Below are 26,844 nucleotides of genomic sequence, written 5' to 3'. Positions count from 1 at the left end.
ATGTTTTTATATCTATATGCTGTCCAATTTTTGTTTCTGTCTTTATTTTCCAGAACATATATTTGGTTTACAAAATAATTTTCTAATTGTTTAGTTCTATTTCTGTGTGCTTTCTCAAAACTAACCACTACGTTTGGATATTAGATTGGATAATATATGATTTTGATATTCAAGTTGCAAATATGTCGCTAAGTTCTACAAAAAAAAATTTGGAGCACAAATCCTCTAGTCCAATTCTCATGTGTTATTGTGTCATCAAAATTAAAAATTAAATAGTATATGACAAAAAATGACATAAAAAGTGCATTTCACATTAAAAATAAAAGACATGTACAACCTTCATAAGCATCGCAACTGAGAATTATCATTTGATTTGAAGACTCGCAATGCGGTAAATTTTTACTTGGTTCAAGTCTGTATTTCAGACAATGCTAGTCTGATTCGAATAGAGTTGAGTCTGGATTTAAATTTTGAAGCCTACTAGTCGAATCTATTCCTTGGCTTGCTTGTCAACTAGCCTATTGGCCTAGTCATAGAGCCCGACCCATTGGCTCGTGGGAAACCGCTTGCGAGTTCGTAGAAAATTATGAAAAAATAAAAAAAAAAATCTAAAAAATAAGTATTTTGGTTCGTAAGGTTAAGCCTATAGGTTATCTCACAAGTTAATTCATGAGAGGCGGTTTATTAACTCGAACAATGAATCCTTCTTGGGCAAACTCGTTGAATAGGACTTGAACCTAAAATTTTGAACTGTAGCCTGGCCAAACTTGAGCCTGCTAGACAAAACGCGCAGATGAACTTAGGCTTCGTTTGGAAATAGATTATTTTAGTAATTTTTAAATTTTTTATAAAAAGATATACAGAAAAATATAAAAAATGATGTGATAATTTATAGTAATTTTTTAAATTTTTAAATAAACCTAAATGTTGCTAAAGGAGCCCTAGAATCTATTGCACGACTTGACCGATGCTTACTCTTTAACTGCAAGCGTGGTTACCAACCCACCATTGCATTTCAATGGGCTTTTGTATTGGCAGACCCAGAAGTAGCAAGTAGTGCAGCTCCAAGATTACAAAATCAATTTCAAAAGTCCTATGTAATTATAAAAATAATAAATTATAAATATATTCTTTAAAATTTGTTTAAAATAGGAATTATTTCTTATAATTTTAAAATTTATAAATATTCTATTGTCAAAATTTATATTTAACAAAATTAACTGGAAATGAAATTACTAATGATTTTCCTCTACAATAATAAAATTACTTGAATTATTGATTGAATATATTTAAAATATCATTAAAAATTGTTAATTGACTATATAATTTATTAATGAAAAGAGCCATTTATTATGAATTTAAAATTTTCAAAAGGCGGTGTAAGAGGGGCTAATTTGAGCCCACTAAATTATTTAGGCCCAATAGCCCAAGATTAGTGGGCCCGAATTTATCGCAAGTCCAAGAATCGGAGGGCCCAGATTTATCGTCATCAAACGGATTGAATCGCTCTAAGCCTCGAAAGGGTTCGGATCCACGAACCTAGAAATTACTCGGGCCCGGACTCGAAAGGGTATTAAACAAGCCTAGAGATCCGAGGCACTCGGACTCGAAAGGATTCGGATCCACAAATCTAGAGATCCGAAGCACTTGGCTTCGAACGGATTCAGACGCAATCTAGAAGTCGCTTCGTTAATGAGTCCCAGAACACTTGCGGGCTCGGAGCTTTCCGGGATCTACGCACCAGAACCATGGCCGTAATGGAGTTCGAACAAAGGAGCCGATCCCGAGGACGGTGAGTGGAGATAAATTCACTCTTCGGTTAAACTAGCCTATACCCGGGTCGAGGTGGCACGACCCCGGGGGGTCCATGAGACTCGGCAATATTTTGCGGCAGGACGTCCTCTGGGACTACCCCTGACCCTTTGGGATGATTGGAGATCATTGGTTAGGTGTGGCTAAGAAGAAGGGTTCGCCGAGGGAGTGATCTCCTCTTCGGGGTTTTCTCATCCTCGGAGAAGTCACCTCCTCGGAGAAGTCACCTCCTCGGAGAGGTCACCTCCTCGGACAAGGTGGTTAGAGAGAATATCCCCCATGTGCCTTGCACATGGGCTCCATCCTACATCATGAGGTGCCTATAAATAGCACCCACCCATAGCTTTACAAGGGATGGATTTTGGAGATTTTTAACTCTGGGGAAAGAACTAATTTCCCTTCTCCATTATCAACCTTGAGAGTGAAAGTGGGAGATCCATGGGAGAGCCTTGCCATTATTCTATTCTCTAGCCATTTTGCCTTCTTCTTCACCCAATCTCTTATCTCCATCATCTCCTTTGTTGTTGTGTTCCTAAGTTGAGATTATTGAAGAATCTAAGCCTCTCAATCATATTCTAGAGAATTCGAAGTTGTTCTTCAAGGATCTTCGAAGATCTTCGAATTTTCCAACTCCTTTCTTGAACCCTCTCCTACAGGCGGGATATAATTTTTTAAATTATAAGAGATAATTCATATTTTAAACAAATTTCAAAAATATATTTATAATTTACCGTTATAAAAATTATCCTAAGGGGGTGTTTGTTTGATGGGATACAACCATGGGATTGGACTCCATCTCTAATGAAATAATTAATCCAACGTTTTGATAGAAAAAACGAAGGTCAAACTAACCGTCTCTCATATGTGGGATAACTTTATCCTATGGGTGTGAAATAAAAATAGACGGATTGAATCAACCTTCGGATTAAATAGTTAAATAACGAAATTGATCCCTCGAATATATAAAGGGAAACTACATGTAGGAGGAAATTGAGGAAAAAAATAACCAACACATGGTGAGGTGCAATTACACTCCAATAGTCTTTCATTTGCACTACACCACAAACACACTTGCACCAGCATGGGTTGGGATCTTTTTTTTTTTCTCCTACTTACATGTAAGTCTCCCAATATATAACATTTTTTTTAAACATGTATAAATTAATCTCATAATATATATATATATATATATATTTTAAATTTTTTTGGTATTAGCAAAATAATAAAATGAAATATACTTTCAATATTCAAAAGGAAAAGGAAAAAAAAAACATATTTTTCCTTTGTTTTTTAAAACATTTTTTTTAAACATTTTGATTTTTTTTAAGTATGTATAAATTAGGAAAATTTATTAGAAAATTATTTTTCAAGTGTTTGTAGCCTAATTAGACCATAAGATATTCTTTTATTCCAATAAGTCATATTATTTGAACTTTGACCTACAAAATCTTAATTCTCATATTTAAAGTATTTTATGGACATTTCTACCTTTACAAATATTTTTTGAACGGTTACGTTTTCAGTTTTCTATTTATATTTACAAAAATTTTAAAAACTCAAATAAAAACTTGTTTGGTAAAATTTTTGATTTATAAATCAATGGTCTCAGTTTATAAATTTGGCCAAAAAATGAAAACACAAAAAATGTGTTTCCGTTTTGTGTTTTGTGTTTTGAATTTTTTTTTTTTTTTTTTTACCACCCAACACTAGCTACTACCTGCTACCATTTTCCACCACCGTTTTCTGCCACCACCACCCACCCCCCACCCCCACCACCACTTGCCACTACCACTCACCACCCACCTGCCACCACCACCCACCACTATAAGCCACTAACCACCTGCCACCCACTCGCCGTCACCACCCACTCCTCGCCATCACCACCACCCATCACCCACCTACCATCCACCCGTCACCACCCACCACCCACCACTACCATCCATTGCCCGCCACCAGCACCCGCCACCTACTTGCCGCCACCACTCACCACCCACCTGTTACCACCTGTCACCACCAGCTACCTGCCACTCACCCGCCACCACCACCCACCACGACCATTACCCACCACCCACCTGCTACCACCACCCACTACCCACCACCGCCACCACTCACCACCCACCTGTCACCACCTGTCACCACCAGCCACCTACCACCACCTGTCACCACCAGCCACCTACCACCACCAGCCACTTGCCATCCACCCGCCACCGCCACCCACCACGACCATTACCCACTACCCACCCTGCCACCTACCTGCCACCACCACCCACTACCCACCACCACCACCACCACCACCCACTTGCTACTACCTACCACCCGCCACCGTCACCCCCCACCCACTACCACCACCATACCACCCACCACCACCACCCCCCATCTGCCACCCACCTGCCACCACCATCACCACCACCAACTAGCTACCAACCACGACCTGCCACCGTCACCCACCCACGTACCATCACCACCCACCACCCACCGCCACCATCCACCATCACCGCCCATCCGCCACCCACCTGCCATCACCACCCGCCACCACCACTACTACCACCCACTCGCTACCACCCGCCACCACCACTACTACCACCCACTCGCTACCACTCACCACCCACCACCGTCACCCACCCATCACCACCACCACCACCACCACCACCCGTCACCTACGCGCCACCACCACCTACCCGCTACCACCCGCCACCACTCGCTATCCGCCATCCGCCACGCACTTGCCACTACCACCCATCACCCGCCGCCGCCACCACCACCACCACTACCACCCACTCGCTACCACCCGCCACCACCCACCACCACCAGCTACTCACCACCCACCGTCACCACCGTCTTCCGCCGCCACTTACCACCACTTGTCATTTCTCACTCTTTTTTATATTTTTAAATTTTTTTAAACATTGTCAATTACCAAACGCGTTTGTAGTTTATGTTTTTCTAAAAATAAACAAGAAATAAACAAAAACCAATTTATAAAATTTTTGTAAATATAAACTGAAAACGTAAACGTTACCAAACACACCTTTAGCAATTTGGTAATGTGAACATTTATATTTTAAAATGTGAATATTCACATTGACGTGTGAATGCTCACATTGACAGTGTGAACATTCACATTGACATGTTAACATTTACATCGATGGTGTGAACATTCACACTGTAAATGTGAATATTATTAGGGGTATTTTGGTAATTATGTCACTCATAGGACTTATTGGAATATATAAAAATAATGTGGAGTAGGCAAAAATGGATTTATGAAAAAAAGCTCCTATAAATTAATCTCATAATATATAATAGTATTTTTTTTAGTAAAATTATAAATAGAAATATATTTCTAATGTCACATTTAAATAAAACTAATAGTGGTTTTACTAAAATAAAATATACTTTAAATTTAACATTGTCATTGTAATCAATTTTAAAAAGACAAAATGATCTTTTGAGAAGTTATTCAGTGTGTTTGGTTTCAATTTTTTAAATTTAGTTTTCTGAAAATTGAGTTTTTTTTTTTAAATTTTTAGTGAATATTTTTAAAATTTTAAGCATTTTGTTTTACTTGTTTTTGATACACCTTACTTAAATGTATCTAAAAAGTAAAATATTTGTGAAAAAATATTTTTAAAAATTAATAAATACACAAAAATACGAAAAATATATTGAATTTTCATATTTTTTTGTATTTTTGGTCTTTAGTGAATTTTTTAAAGATTTTTTTCACAAAAATTATACTTTTTAAGTGTATTTACGTTAGGTGTATCTGAAAATTAAAAAAATTGCTTAAAATATTAACAAAATTCAGTAAAAACAAAAAATAAGAAAAATAAGAAAATAAGGCTCCGTTTGGTAAGAGTTTCGAATTATAGTTCTACCCATTGATTTGAGTGTATTGTTTGTTTTGAGTTTTCAAATGATGATTCTACACCCATTTCTCAAAACTCAATTCAAAACATAATCATTATTTTTCAAAACTCATAACCAAACACATAATTCAAAACTATTTTCAAAACTCAATTCAAATCAATATTTTAATTTTTTAAATATTTTAAATATTTTAATATTTAAATATGTTACAATTTTTTTAATTTTTTAAATATTTTTAAATATTTTAATTTCAAAATATTATGATTTTAAATTTTTAAATTTTAAAATATTTTTAAAAAATAAATTCAAACTCTACTTTATAAAAATATTTTTAAATATTTTAATTTTGTTGTTATGTATTTGGTTACGATTTGAGTGTAGAGTTGTGAAAGTAGTATGGAGTTTCGAGTTATGTGTTTGGTTATGAATTTTAAAAATAATTTCTTAATTGAGTTTTATTTTATGTGTTTGGTTACTATTTCAGTGTAGAGTTGTTTTTAAATTTAAAATATTAACATTTTAAATTATTTAATTTTTTTGAATATTTAAATTATTTGAATTTTTACGATTTAAATTTTTTGAATATTTATTTTAATTTTTTACTTATTAAATTTTTTAGATTATTTAAATTATTTAAATATTTATGATTTAAATTTTTTGAATTTTTATTTTGAAAAAAAATTATTTCCTTTGTAGTATTTTCAATTAAAAAATTGATTAATATTATTTTCTGTTAATTATAAAATTTTTTAATTGAATTTTAACAAAAGTTTAGTTATGAGGGTTTATTAAAATTTTTAATAGTGTGAAAGTAATGTGTTTTGTTATGAGTTATAACAATTTGAATTAAGTTTTAAAAACTCTTTCCAAAACTCATAACCAAACAAATTTTCTTACTTCACATGTCAAATCAAACTTTTAAAACTCAATTCCACACTCAATTCAAAACTCAATTCAACACTCTATTCAAAAACTATAACCAAACAAATTTTCTACACTCAAATCATAATTCCACAACTCACAAACTCAAAATACAACTCATACTCTCAAATCATATTTACAAAATTCTACCAAACGCAACCTAAATTTCTGAAAAGTGAATTTTAAAAATTTAAAACAAACAAACTGATTATTTTTTTATAATTTTTTAATTAAACACGAGATTCACTAAAATAGTAATTTTCAGACATTTAATTTATGATAAAATAAACATAAATATATATTATTTTTAATCAAATAATTCAAATTCTATTTATCTAAAGATTAACAATCCATTAAATTCAAATCTCCCCCATCCATCCAGTCCATCCTAAGGTTCCGGGCGCTTCGTCCCCTGGCCTTCTGAAGGTCTCATTACAATATTTTTGTTTGTTTTTTTCATTTTTCTAGCAGACCCCAGACCATTTCCATTTTACACCCTGCCCCCATCATCCCCCCCTCTCCCTCTGTCTTTCTGTAGAGAGAGTTTTGATTTTCAATTTGGACCGTGGACACGCCCACACCCACATCCCTCTCGTGCAAAAAATTCTGGTTAGTCACAACATTCATATCTCACTCCCCCTAGGGCTTGGTATATAATAGTGAGATAGGAAAAAAAAATAAAAAAAAATACAGCGACAACCCACAATTCAATTTCACCTCTATGCCAACTACAATGGATCAAAAAAGGTGATCTTTCAGTTGCTAAGGTACATTACCGCCCAATTCCCTTCATAGTCTCTCATCTGTTATTTTTATTTAGCCAAGGACATGCCATTGTTATTATACTTATATATATATACGACTATGTATGTAACATTGTATGGTTATGTTCGGTGACCACCCAAAAAAAGTAAACGCACAATTAATCTGAAAATTTTGATCATACCCTTTATTCAATTCATTGTTTTAATTAATCCAAACGTTTCTTAGGACATTTTGATTGTGATTTTGGGTACATGTTTTAATTCAATGATTGTTCACTTTTTTTTGATTTGGACCCATGTCATCACTGTCTGAATTTAGGTCAGAGGCCTTTTTTTTTTTTTGATCTGCGACATTCATGTTGTTGGGGTTTGGTTAATTTTTCCACATCCGATTAAGATAAATGTAGGGTTTTAATGTTCTTTTTTTTTGGATGGTTCTTTGTAATTTCGTCAGGTGGATTAGGGGTTTCTGTTTAATAATCCATTACAATCTAAAAGGTCGTGATTTGGGTAAATTTATGTTTCACACACTCAGTTAATTAGTTATGTTTGTGAAAAGCTTCAGTTTTTCATGTAATGGAAGGTCAAACGTTTTCAACGATGAATTTTCAAATGTTTCCTGCCACATAAAATACAGGCAGGCATACATACATACATACATATATATATATATATATATATATATATATATACAGTAACATGTGCAATTTTAAAGATCGTGAGTGTGCTATGAAATTTACAATCAATTTGAGAATTCTATTTGTTCTTGATTTTATGTAGCGGTTCTTGTGGGTATCAAAAATTAAAAAAACGTGAAACCAAATATATACACTCAGTGGGAGAAGTGGTTTAGGAAGAGTGAGAAAATGAATTATTTTGGGACAATGATTTTCTTATAAATAATTTTTAAAAATTGTAAAAGCATGTTTTTATTTGGATAATTTTGGATAACAATTAGTGTGTCACAACTTCATTTTTGTGTCAACTTCAATTGAGGTGTTCGCTTTGTAATATATAAGCATAGATATTATATATGTATTTCTTGAATTTCTTTTGCCATAAGTATGGGTCACTATTTATCTATTTTTCGCGGATGTTGAGTTAATTGTCAGATGAGTTTTGTGCAGTTGTAGTGATACAGCTGATTCATTTTTTTACAGTACCTTGGTTGGTTAACTCAGTTTCTTGTATGAAGCATTGGTGGATATTAAAATAATATATATATATATATCTCTATAATACTAATATAAAAATCCAGAACACCTATTTGGTGTGAACCAAACAGTGAAAATATTGTCATGTTTTTTCTAATTTCAAAATTATTTTAAGAAACTGCTTTAGTTTTTGATTTCTCAAGCTCTCTCAAATGCTTCACTTCTGATTATTGTCAATTTTTAGTTCTTGCTATCAAGGGCTTCAGTTTTTAATTGTGAACAATTAAAATTTGGTTTCCCAAGATTTTTGTAGTGCACGCATTGCTTGTGCACACCCTCTTGTGCAAAGAATTTTGTTCTTCAAAATTGGTAATTGCAACTTCAAAGATGTGTTCTTTCTGTTTCGACAGAGATAATTAAAAAATGTCTGGCATTCAAAAATCAATTTCAAAACGGAATGTGATTTGTCTAATATTGGCCTTTGGATATGTTGTTGCTGCCTGGTTGTTGATTAATGTTATGAGTAAAAGAATAAAATTGGGAGACTTGGAATTGATTAGTCATGTGACGTACTAATTTTATACATATTCAGGTTCATTTCTGGTTTTGTCTAAAATCTTATTGATAAACCTTCGTGACTATCAAATAGGAAGTGGAAAAAAAAAAAAATTGTGCTTATGAAAGTTACATCAGATGGGTACTCAGAGTTACTATTTTTCTGAAAGCATGAAACATCCATTTATTATTTGCCATTTCATTGTTCCTCAAACACAGTTGGTTTGGTTTGGTAATCACTTGTGCATTCTGTATCTGGGATTTTTCTTCTGTTTTTTTCAAATATTTACAAAGGCCAGGTCCAAATGGGAACATGTTCTTTGGTCTTTAAAGTCTGTTTTCAATGGTTTGACAGTTTTTTAATCCAAGAACTTTCTTTTTGCATTAGGTTGTAAATATAGCACCACTTAGACACATGCATGAATGCACAGAAACATATACATACCAGATGATGATTACAAGTGGCACAAATTATATATTCTTTTGCTTTTATATTGAGTTCCATCCGTAGTTGTTGCATATTGGGTAATTTCAGTTCATGCACATCTTACTTTTTTCCATGTGTTTGAGCTTTGTTTGAACATCACAGGTGAGAGTGGGATGTAATGGGTGATAATATAGACAATATATGGCATTACATATTTTAGAGCGCAATTATGGAAGTGTTTCCTTGTTCCGGCTTGCATTATGTTGAGGAATCAGATTGCCCTCAACAGGGTTCAGGAACAACTATTATTTTTGGCGGGGAATCGAACTGTCTTGAACACGGAGAAGAAGTTCAAGTGGCAGATGTTAAAGTGAGCGATTTGGTGCATATTCAAAATTTTTCTTGTGATGCTCATGATTCTGAGGATGGGAACTTGAATGGACAGGATTTTTGCACAGAGTCTTGCCTGGCCTCTGAGACTGACCATTTACTTGTAGATACTATTGAAAGCAGGGTGTTGAGTAGCAAGGAGGGAGAGTCTTCTCGTTCAGAATCCAAGTGGTTAGAACATGATGAATCTTTGGCTGTTTGGGTCAAGGTATATATTAATGTTGTTGCTTTGACTTATAGCTTGTTCTCTTTTATTGTATCATTAGTATAGTGCACACATACAAGTTTGATAGTTCTGGGATGCTGTTTCTCAATGTGGTTGCCTTGTTGATTGAGGTTTGATTGTACGGATTAATATGATGGCTGGTGAAGTAGAAATGAAAACTTCACCTGGCTCTGACATATGCTGCATTTAGATGGTCTGAAAACTGGCTAGTTGCCAGAAAATCAGATCAACTCTCGTGTGCATCACCATGTTCTTTGACACCATATTTTATTTTATTTTATGCTTATTTTTCTTGTGCACAGTACTGCTTTAAGCTTTTGCATCTAATTTTACATGGTATAACTTATGGATATAATGCTGATTTTGTTTTTGTGTTTATATCTCTCTGTTTTACCAAGTATAGTGGAGAGGGAAGTGGCAAGCAGCAATCAAATGCGCAAGGGCAGACTGGCCATTGTCGACAGTGAAAGCAAAACCAACTCATGACAGGAAAAAGTATCTTGTGATATTTTTTCCACGCAAAAGAAATTACTCTTGGGCAGATGTGCTACTTGTCCGTCCAATTAATGAATTTCCAGAGCCCATTGCATATAGGACACACAAAGTTGGAATGAAAATGGTGAAAGATTTGACTCTTGCCCACCGGTTTATCATGCAAAAGCTGGCTGTTAGCATGCTAAATATTATTGACCAATTACATACCAAGGTGCTTGTTGCTTGTTGCACATTTTTTTGATTTATTCTTTTTTCCTGTTCATCTAATTTTGAATCTTACTTTCATGTCCATTCTTAATTGAGATCCTTCAAACTTATTTAGGCTCTGACAGAGACTGCTCGCAGCGTGATGGTTTGGAAGGAATTTGCAATGGAGGCTTCTCGCTGCAAGGGTTATTCTGATCTTGGAAGGATGCTTCTGAAACTTCAGAATGTAACTTCCTTTCTATAGCTAAATGACAGAGTAGTAGAAGTACAAAGATATATTATTTGTCTACTTCACATTCCATTTGTTTTTCCAAATTGATAAGATTGATAGGTTATTTTGGAGTCCATCGTCTTTATTTGATTCATTTTTGTCACTGGAATATTATAAGGTGTTAAAAGATCATACGTAAGGCGTGATATTGTGGAGGAATTTTTGTGAGCTGCATTGAAGACCCCAAATTTGAAATTCTTTTGGATTTTCTATCTTGTTCCAATAAAGCTACGGAAGTTACAAATTTCATTGCTGGAGTGATAAAAAATATTATCGTGGGTGACTTGCGTGTGCTACTCCGATTATAATTTGCTGTGATTTTTTATGCTTATGCTACCGTGATTTCTTGTGATGTATAGATTAAATGAACGTTTTTTTTTTGTTGTTAAAACATGCATAATTTACAACTTTATTTTCTGACTTCTTAACCTTTGATGGAATGCAATTGTTATGTGAATTATATCTTGCTGTTTAAGCCATGGAGTCTATGAATTTTAATTTTAGTTAGTTGTGTTGCATTTTTCATTATCTTCGAATAAAACATTCAAAAACATTATATTTTGCTCATATCCTTCACATGCTGTGTCCTGCTTTTCTTTCTTTCTTTCTTTTTTCTTTTTTAAAAAAAAATTTGTGTATCGGTGTCTCATATCGTGTTGCATGCTCATGTCTCTGTTTCTTAGCACTTGAGAGCTCTTCACATTTGAGATAAAGTTTTGATGCATCTAGAGTGATGTGGTGCTTCTTGTGTGGTTTCTTAGACTTGGTATTACCATGGCTAATTTGCCAGCCGGACAGTGTAAGAAAAGTGCAAAAATACATCACACCACAATTCTGCTGCATGATGTGTATGGGTTGAGAGCTAAATTAAATCTTTTAGCTTTTGTTCCTAGTCTATCCTTCGATGCTGCATCATGCTATTAATGATGAAATCAGTTGTTTGTTAAGTGATGGTTCTGATGAAGAATATTCAACTTAATGAATGTCTTACCGCAGTGTGTAATCTGAGATTTGCATCTTTTGGCATCTTTGTGTGTTTTGACTTACTCATACATCTGTTTCTGTATTACAGTGGGTAGATGCTTTTTCTGCCCATCTACGTCTTGCATACTTTATTTAGCTTGGTAGATGCTTTTGTTATACTTTTTTCCTTTCAAGCAACTGACATTCTCTTATATTAACACAACTACAGTTTAATTAAGTGGAATACAAGAGTGTGCTTCTGTTAAATTATTAGAAGCAATAGCCGAGTCTGCTTGGTAATGTTTTTGTTTAAAAAAATTTTGAAAGCTGAAACAAAAGCACGTTTATTGTTCTTGCCAAAAATGGCATTCAAATTTTTGGGGAAAAAAATTGTTTTCCTCACATCCTGCAACCCCTGGCCACTCCATCTCATCTGACAACTCACCAAACATGTTTTCTTATTATTTTTGTTTGTTTTGAAAAGATGTGTGTGTACCAAACATGAATTTTTTTTTTTTGGTACTGTTTTGCAAAAATAAATTAAAACATGTTTTTGGTTGTCTGAAAACTAAAAATTGGCATTGTTACTAAACACAACCTTAAAGAAACAAAATAAAAACAGGATCATCAGAAGTGGGGAACAAGATAGGAGGCGGTGGTAGTTTAGCATTTTCTTTCCACCATATAGCTTGGCTATTCTGATTTGATCTGGACGATGTTTATTTTGTTCTTCCACAAGATAGTTGGTCAATGGCTTAAACGTTTTGGCATGCTGTCAGTGACATTTGCTCATTCTAAAACTACATAATTGCAATGGCTATGTTCAGATATTTTTGAGTCTGTCCTTTTAGGATTAAGAAAATAACAATCAAAAACATTTTCGAGTAATATGACAATTTACTAGGGTAAGTTATTTTGGGTTTCTGATGATTAGATTTGTTGATTGCTGGCATTAGAAGGATGCCAACTGTATGATAAAATGCTGAGTTCTACCTTGCAGGCGTCTTGGATGCTCTCTACTTCAATTGTGCTATTTATAGACTGAGTTTCTTGCATTTTGCTGACCATAAAATTCCGATTCTGTACTTGATTTACCTGGGATCTTTTCCAACTCATTTCTGGTCAATGGTGAGGTAACACTATGTTTATATTTCGCAGATGATACTACAGTGCTGTTTGAATTCTGATTGGCTACAGCATTCTTTCCACTCTTGGGTACAGCAATGCCAGAATGCACATAATGCAGAATCCATAGAAATGCTGAGAGAGGTACTTGCCCATCTCTGGCTTCTTATTGATTTACCCATTATGTAAAATTAGGTAGGGGAGCATCTGGTGTCTTTCTTCGTTGTCTCTAAAAGCCCCTGCTTTGATTTTCTATTCCAAACAACCAACCAGTGGTTTTATTCAGATACCAATTTTTGGCAATAAGCCCCACATTTGCATGTTTTGATGAACCCATGTTTGCATAGAAGGTGCAACCCCCTTGTGTTAGTCAATTGTAGAGTATGCATAGACCTGCACTTTGAAAGTGCTTTTTCTTGGAGAGCTTGATATTTATTGTTGAGCCCCTTTCCTACTTTTGGGATAATTGGTGATCAAACATGGTCAGAGCTCAAGTTTAGAGTTTTCTTGGATTCAAGTCTCTCTGTTTACATTTGTTTTCTTATTTGCATTCTGTTCTCTACATGCTTGCATGCTTTCATCCCCACGTGCAAGATGGGATTGCATGTTGGGGATGGTCTTAGAGAGCTTGATATGCATTATTGGGTCCCTTTTCTTAACAGCTCAAGTTTTGGGACCAGTGGTGTTTTAACACTTGTGAAAACTTGAATAAAGAAAAGGAAGAATCTATTCTTTGATGAATGCAAAAAGGTTTAGCCATTGAATTCAGGTATTCTTTCTTCCTGGCTACTACCATCACTATAATTGAAGCATCACTGACTTTATCCACTGCTCAAGCCACTTTACAACGATCAGTGACCACCACCGCCATTGTGAATGTTTTGGGATAATTGGTGATCTACCACATAACCATATCACCACCTTCACTGGCGTAACCATTGGTGCTACTACCCATGCTTTATAAGCACTATTGTATCATTGTCACCATTATTCCACAGCTTGAGTGGGTTAATTTGATCCTATCATGCCTATGGTTGAATTTTAAAAAAGAGACCTTTCAATTTAAAAAAAGTACATTCTGGGAAGTTATAAGTGGTACCAATTTAAGATAAAATGAGAGAAGGCTGTTTGATATCGGTTGACCCCATGTGCAACGTAGACCCCAATCTGACGACACTAAGAGGACACACACCCACACTCACGAGGGGCTGGGTGCATGGAAGGAAATATTTCAACTTAATTGAAGGTTGGGTTGGTTGTTTAAAGCCTTGACTATCATGATCTAACTTGCACCTGTCTAAAGTATACTGATACCTTTTACATACATGATATATGGTGACCAAGGTTTCAAAAAGCGGTTGCGGTTGCCGTAATGATTGAGGTGACGCGGTTGTGGTTGCGGGTGCGGGGTGTAAAGACTGCAACGTAACGGTTGTAGTAACCAGAGCCGTGAATTTTTTTATTTTTCTCACAATTTAAAAAAAACTTACCGATACACATTTTTTTTTCCTTCAAAATCACAGTTATTGGGGTTTAAAATAGATTTTAATCAATTTTTTGTTAGTTTTTAAGTATGATCCAATATATTTCATATTTTTGAATCACTATGAAAGGAATTTTTTACACTTTATTTCGATAATTAATGACTTTAAGAAAAATCGATTTTAAAATATATTTACAATTATTCAATGAAATGCTTATAAAATAAAAATTGTGCCATAAACAAAAATTTTGAGCTACTAATTTCTTTTTTTAAAGACATTTTTTAGACAACACATTACAGTAACAAAATAAAAAATATTTTCAAATTAAATATTAGATAACATGATTATAAAAATAAATGCAACCATTGTTTATATATTTTTTATTTTAATTTTTACATGCTAATGTAATGAAATAAAAATGAAAAAAAAAAATTATATAAACAAAAAAGTCATACAAGGTTTTTTCTTTGGGTTTGGATTACTTGAGTATTCATTCTTTTTTTGTAAGTTTTTTTTTTATTATATAGAAAGGAAGCTATTCAAAATATTGTAAATGTGTAATGGGCCGTTACAGTTGTTACGGTACCGCTACGGCCGTTACATAATACCGAAACAACCGTTACACGTGAATTTTCGTCACATCGCAAAAGCGGGTGTAATGGGTTGCGCCTATTGCCACAACCGTTACGTAACGGTTGCAACCGTTACGTAGCATTGTTTTTTGAAACCTTAATAGTGACTGTCTATGAAGCACAGGTGCGGGTACGGGTACTGATATCGGTATGGGTACGATACGGGTACGCCGATACGCCAAAATCTAAAAAAAATAAGGTATGGGTATGGCTGGGGTACACTAATATTTATTTATTTATTTTTAATTTATAGCTAAACTTTCAACATACAAATCAAAGTTCAAACCATAAGCATACCACTACTAACGTAAAAAACAAAAAATAAATCATTGGTCAACAATCCCAATATTAAAGTAAAGTCCACAAGTTATTTTAATGAAGCTAAATAAAAATAAAAGATAATAAACCATTTCCTAAGTAGGAAACTTAAAAAATTAACTTTTACTTCCATCAACTTAATCATTAAATAACACATCTTCCATTAACATAATAATTTGTCTTAGAATTTAAAATTTTTATTTTTTATTTTATATAATTCTGATTGTCTACTACAACAATAAAACAAAAAATGTTAAAACAAAAAAACAAATCACAAAAGAAGATTCGAAGGAGAAACGAAGAAAAAGGAGAATCAAAGAAAGGAGATCAAATATAATAGGAGGAACAACAATATGAAGAAAAAAAAAATCGAAGAAGATGAGGAAGAATCGAAGGAGAAGATGAGAAGAATTGAAAGAGAAGAGGAAGAATCGAAGAAGATGAACTCACCGGAACATTAGAGCTTTGTTGCCGACATGCGTCGTTGTCGTCGATTGAAAGTTGAGTCGCCAACACCTTTCTTCCAATGAGAGTCAAGATCGGGAACCAGCATGACCATCCGACAAAGAAAAGGAACAAATACAGAGATATTTGTAAACCTAATTTGTTTATCTTCTTTATTATTACAAAACACCCTAACTTTATTAAGTTTTTCAAAATGTACAAAAAATATTTGCTTCGGTGCCCTTGAAAAATTTTAAAAATTTTGTTTTTGCCCCTCTGTACCCAAACCCATACCCATGGAATACCTACCATGTAACCATGGCGTACCCAACTTCCCAGACCGTATAAAACGTACCTGGTGTGTATTTGGCATACCCAATACGCGTGTAATCGTACTAGTACGCATACCTGTACCAGGTAAGTACCCAGTACTTGTACGACAATGTTTTTGGGGTACCCGTGCTTCATTGGTGACTGTGTACATGGTTATTTATATAAGATTCTTTCATGTTATGATTTAATTATTGTGTTGTAATATTGTTGAGATTTACATCATACAACATGGTATGAGGAAGAAATGGAAAGGGAGGGAAGCTGAGGGAACAAAAGGGAAAGTGTGAAGCCAAATATGCTTTGGCCCACCGTAAAGCATCCTCCTAAAATTGGGTGTAAGAGAAGAGACAAAGTTCTTCCTTTCTATTTTAAAATGGGAACGTACTTTTTTACCCTTTATGGTTAATTTTTTCAACAAGGGTAACAACCTGGAGAGACTCCAGGGGATGTTTCTTCTATCCCACTTTCCCTTCCTTCCTATTTCCACCCCCTACCAACCATAGCATAAAATATGTTTTTCTCATGGTAGTTTGTCTTACATGTTTGTTTTAAATTGTTTTTGTTTTGTAGCAAAAAGATAAGAAATATGATTCTCACTTCTCAAAAGTTTTAGAAAGCATAATCATATTATGGTGCCTAAGTAAATTTTAAGGTTAGATGGAGTCTCATCCCTGGACAAGTTTCTGATAGAAGAACACCAGACCTCAATCTGCCTCCAGCAAAAGAAATGACCCTAAACATGTTAATGTGGTACTTGGGTATAAAACATTATTGTTCAGATGAGTTGAGGGAATAATATTGTGAAGTCTGCTTCAGTGAAGAAGAAAAAGTGGTACCTGTCTGATTCTATTAATTAATTCAATTAGGATTGATGAATCCGATCACAGGCAATGAGTTTGTGAATTATGTTGGCAGGCAAAATCATAATGTTTCAAACTGTATGCAACATTGAGGTAAGAATGGATGGAGTGGTTGGCATATGGTTTTATGAATTCATAAGACCTAACCACCTAACCATGATGGGTGAAATGCAAAACACAAAAATGAGCAAATGCACAAGAAAGATGAATCCCACACACACACGAAGAACATAGGATTTATATGGTTCACTCCAATACTAAGGCCACATCCATGGCTACTGTGGTTTTTACTATGATTAGAAAGGTTACAAGATTACAAGAAATAACCTCCTCCCCTCAACTATAAATACATAGAAAATTAGGATAACAGGTCACAAGTGCGGAAATACCAGAAATACTATTTACTCCAAAATTCTGCAGTCGAGTGGTTGGTGTCCAGTACTTATTAGGATCCATACTGCCCCAACATATGCAAACATCATCCTTTCCATTTCTTTTATGCTTTTATAATTTGAGAGCACCTGTTTGAGTGCCTTTTGAATTAACATTAGTGGTATTTTGTCCTGGTGTATTGTGGATATCCAACATGTGGAAGTTTGTCTTGGAAAATTGTTACAATACATCGACTTTGTTAATGGCCCATTTCTTGTTATTTTTCTGAATTATAAATAGGATGAGATGCTGCAACTAAGACCTCAACAATAAATTGAACCTTTGTCATTTTACAATTGGACCTGTTTTCCGCAGTATTGCCTTATTCATATTCATTTTGGATTCAGGAATTAGTTGATTCCATTCTGTGGAACGAAGTCAACGTACTCTCAGATGTAGAAATGCAGCCTGAGTTGGTTTCTGAGTGTAAGAACTGGAAGCATGAAGTTATGAAATGGTTTTCAACATCGCATCCCCTACCTAGTGGTGGAGACATGGAGCAGCAGCCTAATGATAGTTCTTTGCCCACGGGGCTTCAGATTAGCAGGAAGAGACCCAAGCTTGAAGTTCGTCGTGCTGAGTCACATGCTTTTCAAGTTGATACCCAGGGCTCACATCAGGCTATAGCTGTTGAAATTGATGCTGGGTTTTTTGATGGCCGAGGTATTGGAAATACCAGTGCACTAGAATCCAAGCCCCCTAGAGAGGAAATTCATCCAGAGGATACTGATGGATGGGGTGAGATTGTAGTTGAAGCCGGAAATTCAGAAGTCATTCAGACCAAAGATGTGGAAAGGACACCTATGAATGGAGGTCTAGCTAGCAAATCCTTGGATCCTGGTAATAAAAATCGCCAGTGCATAGCTTTTATTGAAGCTAAGGGAAGGCAGTGTGTGAGGTGGGCAAATGATGGTGATGTTTACTGTTGTGTGCATTTGGCTTCTCGTTTTATTGACAATGCTGTAGAAGCAGCGGCAACTCCTGTTGATGCACCGATGTGTGAAGGTACAACCACTCGTGGTACTAAGTGCAAGCATCGGTCTCTATATGGTTCTTCTTTCTGTAAGAAACATAGACCCCGTGATCATACGAACATGACCTTAAGTTCGCCTGGTAGTAAGTTTAAGAGAAAGCATGATGAGATTGTAGATAGATTAGAGGCCACAAATTGCAAAGAAATTGTATTGGTGGGACAAGTTGATACACCTCTCCAAGTCGATCCAATCTCAGTTATGGGTAGAGTAGACTCCAATGAAAAGAGCTTAATTGAGGTGCTGCACTGCATAGGATCATGTCCCCAGGATGGAAGCGATCCTTGTCTGGAAAGTCCAAAGAAGTATTCTTTATATTGTGAAAAACACCTACCAAGCTGGCTTAAACGGGCAAGGAATGGGAAGAGCAGGATAATTTCAAAGGAAGTATTTATAGAGCTTTTGAAGGATTGTTGCTGTCAGGAGCAAAAATTGCACTTGCATCAAGCATGTGAGCTGTTCAACAGGCTCTTTAAAAGTATTTTATCCCTGAGAAACCCAGTTCCTAAGGAAATCCAATTTCAGTGGGTGATCTCTGAAGCTTCGAAAGATGTTAATGTCGGGGAATTCTTGATGAAGTTGGTTTGCAGTGAAATAGAGAGACTCAGGAGTCTTTGGGGTTTTAGTCCTGACAAAGATACTCAAGATTCCTCCCATGTTAAAGAATTAGTTCAAATTCCGGTGGCTACTGATAGTGAGCACGACAGACAAAATACCATCAAGTGCAAAATTTGCTCAGAAAAGTTTCTTGATGACCAAGTGCTTGGCACACACTGGATGGATAATCATAAAAAGGAGGCAAAATGGTTGTTTAGAGGGTATGCTTGTGCCATCTGCCTGGATTCTTTCACTAACAAGAAGGTTCTGGAAGCACATGTGCAGGAGAGACACCACGTGCAATTCGTTGAACAATGCATGCTTTTGCAATGTATTCCTTGTGGTGGCCATTTTGGGAATCCCGAGCAGTTATGGGGGCACGTGCTTTCGGTTCATCCTGCAAATTTTAGGCTGTCAGAAGGTCCTCAGCAGCATGATTTGTCTGTGGGTAAAGATCCTATGCAGAAACCTCAGCTGGCCAATTTAGCTTCTGTAGATAATAATCACTCCGAGAATCAAGGTGGTTTCCGAAAATTCATTTGCCGGTTTTGTGGGTTGAAGTTTGATTTGCTACCTGATCTAGGCCGTCACCATCAAGCTGCTCATATGGGTCCAAGTTTTGTAGGTCCACGCCCTTCGAAGAGGGGTATCCATTTTTATTCGTATAGATTAAAATCAGGGAGACTAACCCGCCCTAGATTTAGAAAAAGTCTGGGGTCAGCATCATTTCGGATTCGGAACAGGGGTGGTACAAGTGTGAAGAAACTCATCCAGGCATCAAATTCAGTTGGCTCTGAGGAAATGAAAGTACAATCTCATGTAACTGAGGCATCAAGTCTTGGAAGATTAGCAGAATCTCAATGCTCAGCTATTGCAAAGATACTGTTTTCTGAGATTCAGAAAACAAAACTACATCCCAGTAACCTTGACATTTTATATATTGCTCGCTCTGCATGTTGCAAAGCAGGCCTCCAAGCCTCGTTGGAGAAGACATATGGACTATTGCCAGAACGTTTGTATCTTAAGGCAGCCAAACTTTGTAGTGAGCATAATATTCTGGTGGACTGGCATAGAGAGGGGTTTATTTGTCCCAAAGGATGTGAATCAATAAAAGATCCACATCTGGTGTCTTTCTTGATGCCTCTCTCAGAGGATGTAGCGGGATTGAGATCGGCACTTCCAACTGATCCTGTGAATAATGAGTGGGAAATGGATGAGTGCCACCATGTCATTGATTCCCGGCATTTTAAACAGAATTCTATGCAGAAAACCTTTATCTTGTGTGACGACATAAGCTTTGGGCACGAAACAGTTCCAATAATGTGTGTAGTGGATGAAAATCTTTTGGATTCCCTTCCCATTGTTCAAGACAGATCTGATGGCCAAATAACTGCAGACTCTATGCCTTGGGAGAGCTTTACATATGCCAGGAAACCGTTGTTTGATCGATCCCTTTCTCTTGAAGCAGAGGTATTTTCATGCATCTTATTTTAGGCTTTGTTTTTAAATTTTATATTAATCTTGATTTAGAATATGGGGTTGGGACTCCCATTGTTGTTCCATCTTTGAGGACATTGTAAAACTAAATCATTGAATCTAACTTGAGTAAGAGCGGACTCTCTCCATCTATTTTTGAATAGAAATACAAAAAGGGTGTGCCTAGTGCACAAAGCTCTGACTTACGTAGAAGGGTCTGGAGAGCCAGAGAGTTGGTAGATAGATTGACAAAACTTTACCTTTACTTTTTGTGGAGAGGCTGATTCTCGTGACTCAAATTCGTACCACAAGTCTAGGGTTGATAGCACTTGCCATCGCCCCGGGTCATGCGCCATACAACACAAGATGATGGGCATGTTTAGTGTAGCTTCTAACAAGCTGAAAGCTGATAATTAGAAAGCAGAAGTTAAAACCACATTTTCCCGTGCTTCCCAAGAATTAGTCTTTTTTAGTTTATTTTAACTATTTCTTCGCATAAGTTAATAAGCAGAAGTTGTACCAACTACTCTGGCACAAATTTCCAAAATAAAAAAAAGTTATACGTTGCATGACATACCTGAGATATTTACATATTTGTCTGGTCAATTTTTCTTGTCCAGAGTTTGCAGTTGGGTTGTGGTTGCACACATTCAACATGCTCTCCTGAAACCTGCGATCATGTATACCTTTTCGATAATGATTACGAGGATGCAAAAGATATATATGGCAAGCCCATGCATGGCAGATTTCCATACGATGCGAAAGGCCGGATCATTTTGAAGGTAAATTATTTCAGTTATATACTACCAGTAACATACTCCTTTTTTTGATAATTTTGTTTTACCACAATTACCTGTGCTTTCAGATATATACATGTGCATATGTATGTGTATATATATATATATATTTTTTTCCCTATAAAAAAATATCTGAAAAGATATTGTTTGGTGTGAGCTGCTCTAATCTCTTTCTTTCTTCCTAGTTATTGTCTTTCAAAAAGAGCAAATGTTTGTTGGCCTGTATTTGTTTAGTGCATTTTTTGTAAGTCAGACAAGCTATTTTCTCTGACCTTGCCAATTCATGGTGTCTATGAAATTATTCATTTTGGGGTTCTATCCAACAAAAACTTACTATCACATTGACTCACTCTGATGCTTGTAATTCTTTCATTATCTTTGATGTATCTCTGTTCGAAGCATGTTATAGAATGATGAGGTCTTGTTCACCGAAAAGATCAATAGGTTATGAACATCCATATATTGTGTCAGTAACTTATAAAAAAATAAAAAATAAAAAATCTTGTGTTGGGAGCTACATTTTTCTACATGACAGGCAAATAAGGAGCTTTGAACCTATTCTTTCATGGGTGATGATTTTATCAGACACTCGGATTGTGTTACTGTTTGTACAGGAGGGTTACTTGGTCTATGAGTGCAATCACACCTGCAGCTGCAGTAGATCCTGTCAGAATAGGGTTTTGCAGAATGGTGTACAAGTTAAATTAGAAGTCTTCAAAACTGAGAAAAAGGTAACATTTAATTTAGTTATGGTTTCTAAGAGTCTTAGATTAAGGTCATATCATATTGATTTACAGGGTTGGGCAGTCAGAGCAAGAGAAGAAATCCTGTGTGGTACATTTGTATGCGAGTACGTCGGGGAGGTGATAGATGAGCAGGAAGCAAACAAGAGGCGTATTAGGTTAGGCATTCCGTCTGAAAGACATTTTCATCTGCAACTTGGATGGAGTTTACTTATTTATTATTTATATATATATATATTGGATTTTAATGGATTGTTTTGGCATTTCAGGTATGGACAAGAAGGTTGGGGATATTTCTATGTCATTGATTCTCACATTAATGACATGAGCAGATTGATTGAAGGGCAGCTCCCATATATAATTGACGCTACGAGTTATGGAAATGTTTCACGGTATATCAACCACAGGTGAGGGAATTTAGTGTTACTATTAGTGTACTCTGGTTTGGAGATTTCTTATAGTAGCTTGGCCGGAAAGAAGAGATGTGGATGCAACAAGAAGATTAGAGAGAGGAGAAAACCAGGGAAACAATGCCAACTCACTATCTTAATTTTTCAATACTCAGATCACAAGTCTCAAAACCCATTACATATAGACCTATTTATTGACAATACTAAACCCTAGTGAAAAGTTACAAAAAATAAAATATGACAATAATAATAAACTCCTAATTAGTAATAAATATTAAAATGAGAATACTAAAATGAATGACCAAGTCTTCAATTTTTTCTTCATCCAATGCCTTCAATACTCAAGTCATGAGTATCCAAAAGCCATTACATTGCCTATTTATAGTAGTCATTTTCATCACATGTGTGTATATGCCCTAGGTCAATTGTTAAAGCATGATTGCACACTTCCATGGGTGTGAAGTGTGCATGTGTGTGAGCGATTGTGGCTTTGAACCAGGTTTAATTGGTTCTTTTGGCAAATTGTGAAATTTTAGTTAGTTGAATGGTCCCATTAAAGAACACGATAAAAAACGATCAGAGATGGCATTTCTTATTTTTATCCAACAATATATGTATAGTTTCTTGATTTTGGTCATAAAACGATTCAAATTTGATTCAAGGCTTTGTTGAGGTCAATTTGTTTGCCTATGTGATTGACCTTTGTACTTCATTATGTAGTTGTGCACCAAATCTTGTGAATCATCAAGTCCTTGTGGAAAGCATGGATTGTCAGCTTGCACACATTGGTCTGTATGCAAATCGAGATGTGAGCACCATTCCCTTTTTCCCCAAATTATTTTACTGTCCATATATATAGGCAGAAAAATTGAAAATTTCAATCTTCTATGTTGACTTCTTTATGGGCCGAAAAATTGTGAACAGATAGCTGCGGGGGAAGAGCTGACATATGATTACCAATACAAGCTACTGCCTGGAGAAGGATGCCGGTGCTATTGTGAAGCTCCGAATTGCAGGGGCCGCCTTTACTGAATAAACAACAAAGGAAGATTATGAGATGGGATACATTTTTTTTTTTCCTTTCAGAAAAAGGTTCAAAAAGAACTTTGTGGTCGTCTTGAAGCCATCAACAGTTGTTCACATCTCATGCTCTTTAGTAAGCGGTTACAATTTGTTCGAAGCCAGCAGAGTTTATTTGAGGCACCATAGCTCTTTAGGCTCCAGAACTTTTACCTGTGCTGTAAGTGTATATATGGCTTTGCTTTTTCAGTAGATTGTACCAATACCTTTTAGTTTATACATCATGCTTCAAGAGAATGAGGATTAAGCCTTGTTCTGTTTGTTGTTTGCTTAGGTTTTTTACTTGCTGGAGTTGAAAGTTGGCCGAGTTTAGGAAATCGCAGTTGGGTTTATGCCATAAATGGCAGTGTTGAAGATAATTTTATTTCATAATGCCAGTAGCTTTTGCCCATTTTGTTTTTGTTTACAGCCACTATCAGTAGCCATTATAATACTTTGATTCCTTCATTGTTTTTGAGTTATTACATCTTCGTTTAAGAAATGCAATTTAACTTATGATTTGTGTTGAACATAGCAGTTGCAATAGTAAATACTAGTGAGTAATCGCACCTTTCGGATGGTTGTCGCCTTAGGATCTTGAATTTGAGGAGTAAAAATAAAAATGAAGTTACAAAAAAAATTGCTGAATGAGAGAATCTATTGATTTCACAGGCCATATTTTGAAAACATCTTATCATGAAAAGTTTTGTCCAAAACATATTATACAGGAAGACTGCAGGGCTTAGTCTCTTGTGTCTTCTATTCATTCTATTGATTGATAGAACTAGAAGAAGACCTTCTTGACTCTTGTTCACTCAGAACTTCATTTCTCTCTTCTGGAAAATAAAGAAAGCAAAAGAGAGCCCGTAACTGATGGCCACCAAGACTGCCGTTCCTGTTCACCATTAACACCCCATTTCAATATGAAATACATTTTAAATCACATCATCTACATTACTATTACGTGCCATTCTTCTAATCATGTATTCCAAATTTTTGTTTATTTGTTTAGATGATGAGATAAGGACCCCTCTAAAGCAGGGCTTTTTGGATCAACTCTTGTAGGGTAAATCCTAGATATCTACAACTGTTTGTAAATTACATGTATTCGTTAAATTCAAGAGACACTAGCAAGAGTCGAACTCAAAATGTCCGAATTTACGATCTGTCCAAAGTTCACTGTCTGTATGGTTGGACTACGCATGCAGATTAGAGGGTCTCTAATGCTGTGTTTGGTTGAGGGATTTGAGGAGGGATTTAGAAAGAGAAATAGAAAAGGTAGGTGAAATGTGAAAAAAAATATGTCTACATTTCACATAGTTTCACGTACCTTTTCTCTTTCCCTTTCTAAATTCATTCCCAAATCTCCCAACCAAACACAGCGTAATAGTGTGCCAAGTTCTCGAGTCAAAGTCATTTTTGACTATACTCTTGTGAAAATTCCCCCCTCCAATGTTGTGTCAAATATTGAGCCAAAATTTGACTTTACCAAATTTGTCACATTAATAAAGGCAATCATGATCACCAAATGCTTTTGGGAGAATAGATCCAATGATCTAAAATTAATATGACAGTTAGTTATGTAAAAATAGTATGTGAATCGATTAAGTGGTATAGTTGAAATTGACTTTTTTTTCCCCTGAAACCAAAAAAAAAGAAAAAAAAAAAGACGTTGGTAAGGCCATTTTGACTTTCACAATAATGCATTGAGCCTTTAAAACTCTATTATAGAAAAAACAAGAAGTACAGATAGTGTTGGTGTTGTCTCACCATATTGGACATAGTTTGGAACTTTCACTTCATTCTTTTCTGTGGTTTTGCCTTTGACTGATGATGATGATGATGATGATGATAGAGCTTGAAAGTGTAGAAACATGGAGATGATAACAAGCCCACTTCCAAATTTCTCTCTAACAACTCTCTCCCTCATATCTAATGACCAAAACCCATCTATGCCTTCCACAAAATCTTCAATTAGAACTTTGATTAGCAAGAAAAACCCAAACCATTGTGCAAATCTTGCAATTGGTCTCATTATCTTATATTCCGACACCCCGTTGACTAGATTCACAGCACAAGCAGAGGCATACAGAGGAATCCAAAAATACCAATCTATGACAAAATTGACAATACGATCATATATCAGTAAATATTAAGATCAAAATTTAAAATTTTAATACGTACATATGTATATGTGTGTGTGTCTGTGTGTGATACCTGGGTCATTGAATTGAAGAGACGCAGAGAGAGCAAATAAGGAAGCCATTAGTATAGAGCTGAAACTGAACAATAGCTTTCTGGGTTTTGCCATTTGCTCTGTTTGAGAATTTGTGAACTATTGTTGTTGGTGCATCCTAGAACTTCTCACCCATATTTGATTTATCTATTTTAGGCTCTACATATGATATGTAAAATTATTAACAAATAAAGCAACTGATCTTGAAACCCATAAGGAAATTAGCTCAAAAACATTTATTTGGTGCATGCAACAGATTCATTGTTAGCTTTGACTTTCAGGGAGGAAATAAAATGGTGTGTTTCATTTCAGTGTTTTGAATTTAGTTTTTTGAAAATTAATTTTTTTATTTTTCGTATTTTATTTTTATTTTTAGTGAATATTTTTAAAATTTTAAATAAATTTTTTTTTATTTACTTTTTTAGATGTACATGTGTCATGCTCCAAAATTTGGACAATTAAATATTAAATTAGGACTAAATCCCAATTAATATTTCATCATTCAAATCCCAAGGGTGAAACAAAAAAACTAAACGTCAATCAAACCATCCACTATAATTTCATAACTAACTAATACCTCCAACATTAAAGTAACAATACATAGTCAAAATAACTTAAATAATGTACAGTTACAAACCGTGCCAAATTATCTCGATACTAAAGTTATAAAAAAAAAATACATAAACTTATATCAACCCTAAACTCAATAAAACAAAAAAAATCTAAAAGACATGTCCAACAACTATAGTTATTCCACGTCACCACCGTAGCCTCAACTAATCCTGCAAAAGAAGCTCGACAGCGTTCAAACA

At 35.3% G+C, this 26,844-nt stretch overlaps 2 protein-coding genes across 6 annotated transcripts; one reads left to right on the top strand and one right to left on the bottom strand.

Annotated features, from left to right (window-relative positions):
- Positions 1 to 6,970: 6,970 nt before the first annotated feature.
- SUVR5 (histone-lysine N-methyltransferase SUVR5) lies at positions 6,971 to 24,326 on the top strand. 5 transcript variants are annotated; one of them, XR_014328130.1, is made up of 13 exons: positions 6,971 to 7,370; positions 9,666 to 10,101; positions 10,523 to 10,825; positions 10,937 to 11,047; positions 13,214 to 13,324; positions 18,031 to 20,781; positions 21,408 to 21,569; positions 22,199 to 22,315; positions 22,382 to 22,485; positions 22,597 to 22,734; positions 23,458 to 23,545; positions 23,662 to 23,977; positions 24,092 to 24,326. XR_014328130.1 is itself a non-coding variant. In XM_082867217.1 (13 exons), exons 2-13 carry the CDS (start codon positions 9,733 to 9,735, stop codon positions 23,767 to 23,769), a joined length of 4,287 nt encoding a protein of 1,428 aa, XP_082723343.1. In that variant the 5' UTR covers positions 6,989 to 7,370; positions 9,666 to 9,732; the 3' UTR covers positions 23,770 to 24,326. The 5 variants fall into 5 exon arrangements, 2 of the variants coding, with proteins under 2 accessions (XP_082723343.1, XP_028058531.2); XR_014328132.1 differs by having other exon boundaries at positions 6,989 to 7,370; positions 22,170 to 22,315; XM_082867217.1 differs by having other exon boundaries at positions 6,989 to 7,370; positions 9,666 to 9,873; positions 9,949 to 10,101; positions 23,662 to 24,326.
- Positions 24,327 to 24,436: 110 nt separating this feature from the next.
- On the bottom strand, positions 24,437 to 26,244 carry LOC114262364 (transmembrane family 220 helix protein). Its single transcript, XM_028202733.2, has 3 exons — positions 26,014 to 26,244; positions 25,567 to 25,908; positions 24,437 to 24,691 (listed from the first exon to the last, which is right to left on the bottom strand). Exons 1-3 carry the CDS (start codon positions 26,105 to 26,107, stop codon positions 24,612 to 24,614), a joined length of 516 nt encoding a protein of 171 aa, XP_028058534.1. The 5' UTR covers positions 26,108 to 26,244; the 3' UTR covers positions 24,437 to 24,611.
- Between the last annotated feature and the right edge of the window lie 600 nt (positions 26,245 to 26,844).

The sequence above is a fragment of the Camellia sinensis genome, chromosome 4 (genome assembly GCF_055761805.1).
Source record: "Camellia sinensis isolate YWXY chromosome 4, ASM5576180v1, whole genome shotgun sequence".
NCBI classification, from domain to species: domain Eukaryota; kingdom Viridiplantae; phylum Streptophyta; class Magnoliopsida; order Ericales; family Theaceae; genus Camellia; species Camellia sinensis.
This window is presented reverse-complemented; position numbering and strand designations above follow the sequence as displayed.

Coding starts and splice junctions, on each gene's coding strand:
- LOC114262364 (XM_028202733.2), bottom strand. CDS start 26,107: ATGGCAAAACCCAGAAAGCTATTGTTCAGTTTCAGCTCTATACTAATG. Junction 25,909..26,013: donor TCTTCAATTCAATGACCCAG/GTATCACACACA, acceptor ATTTTGTCATAG/ATTGGTATTTTTGGATTCCT. Junction 24,692..25,566: donor TCCAAACTATGTCCAATATG/GTGAGACAACAC, acceptor AATGGTGAACAG/GAACGGCAGTCTTGGTGGCC.
- SUVR5 (XM_028202730.2), top strand. CDS start 9,733: ATGGAAGTGTTTCCTTGTTCCGGCTTGCATTATGTTGAGGAATCAGAT. Junction 20,782..21,407: donor CCCTTTCTCTTGAAGCAGAG/GTATTTTCATGC, acceptor TTTCTTGTCCAG/AGTTTGCAGTTGGGTTGTGG. Junction 22,316..22,381: donor TCTTCAAAACTGAGAAAAAG/GTAACATTTAAT, acceptor ATTGATTTACAG/GGTTGGGCAGTCAGAGCAAG.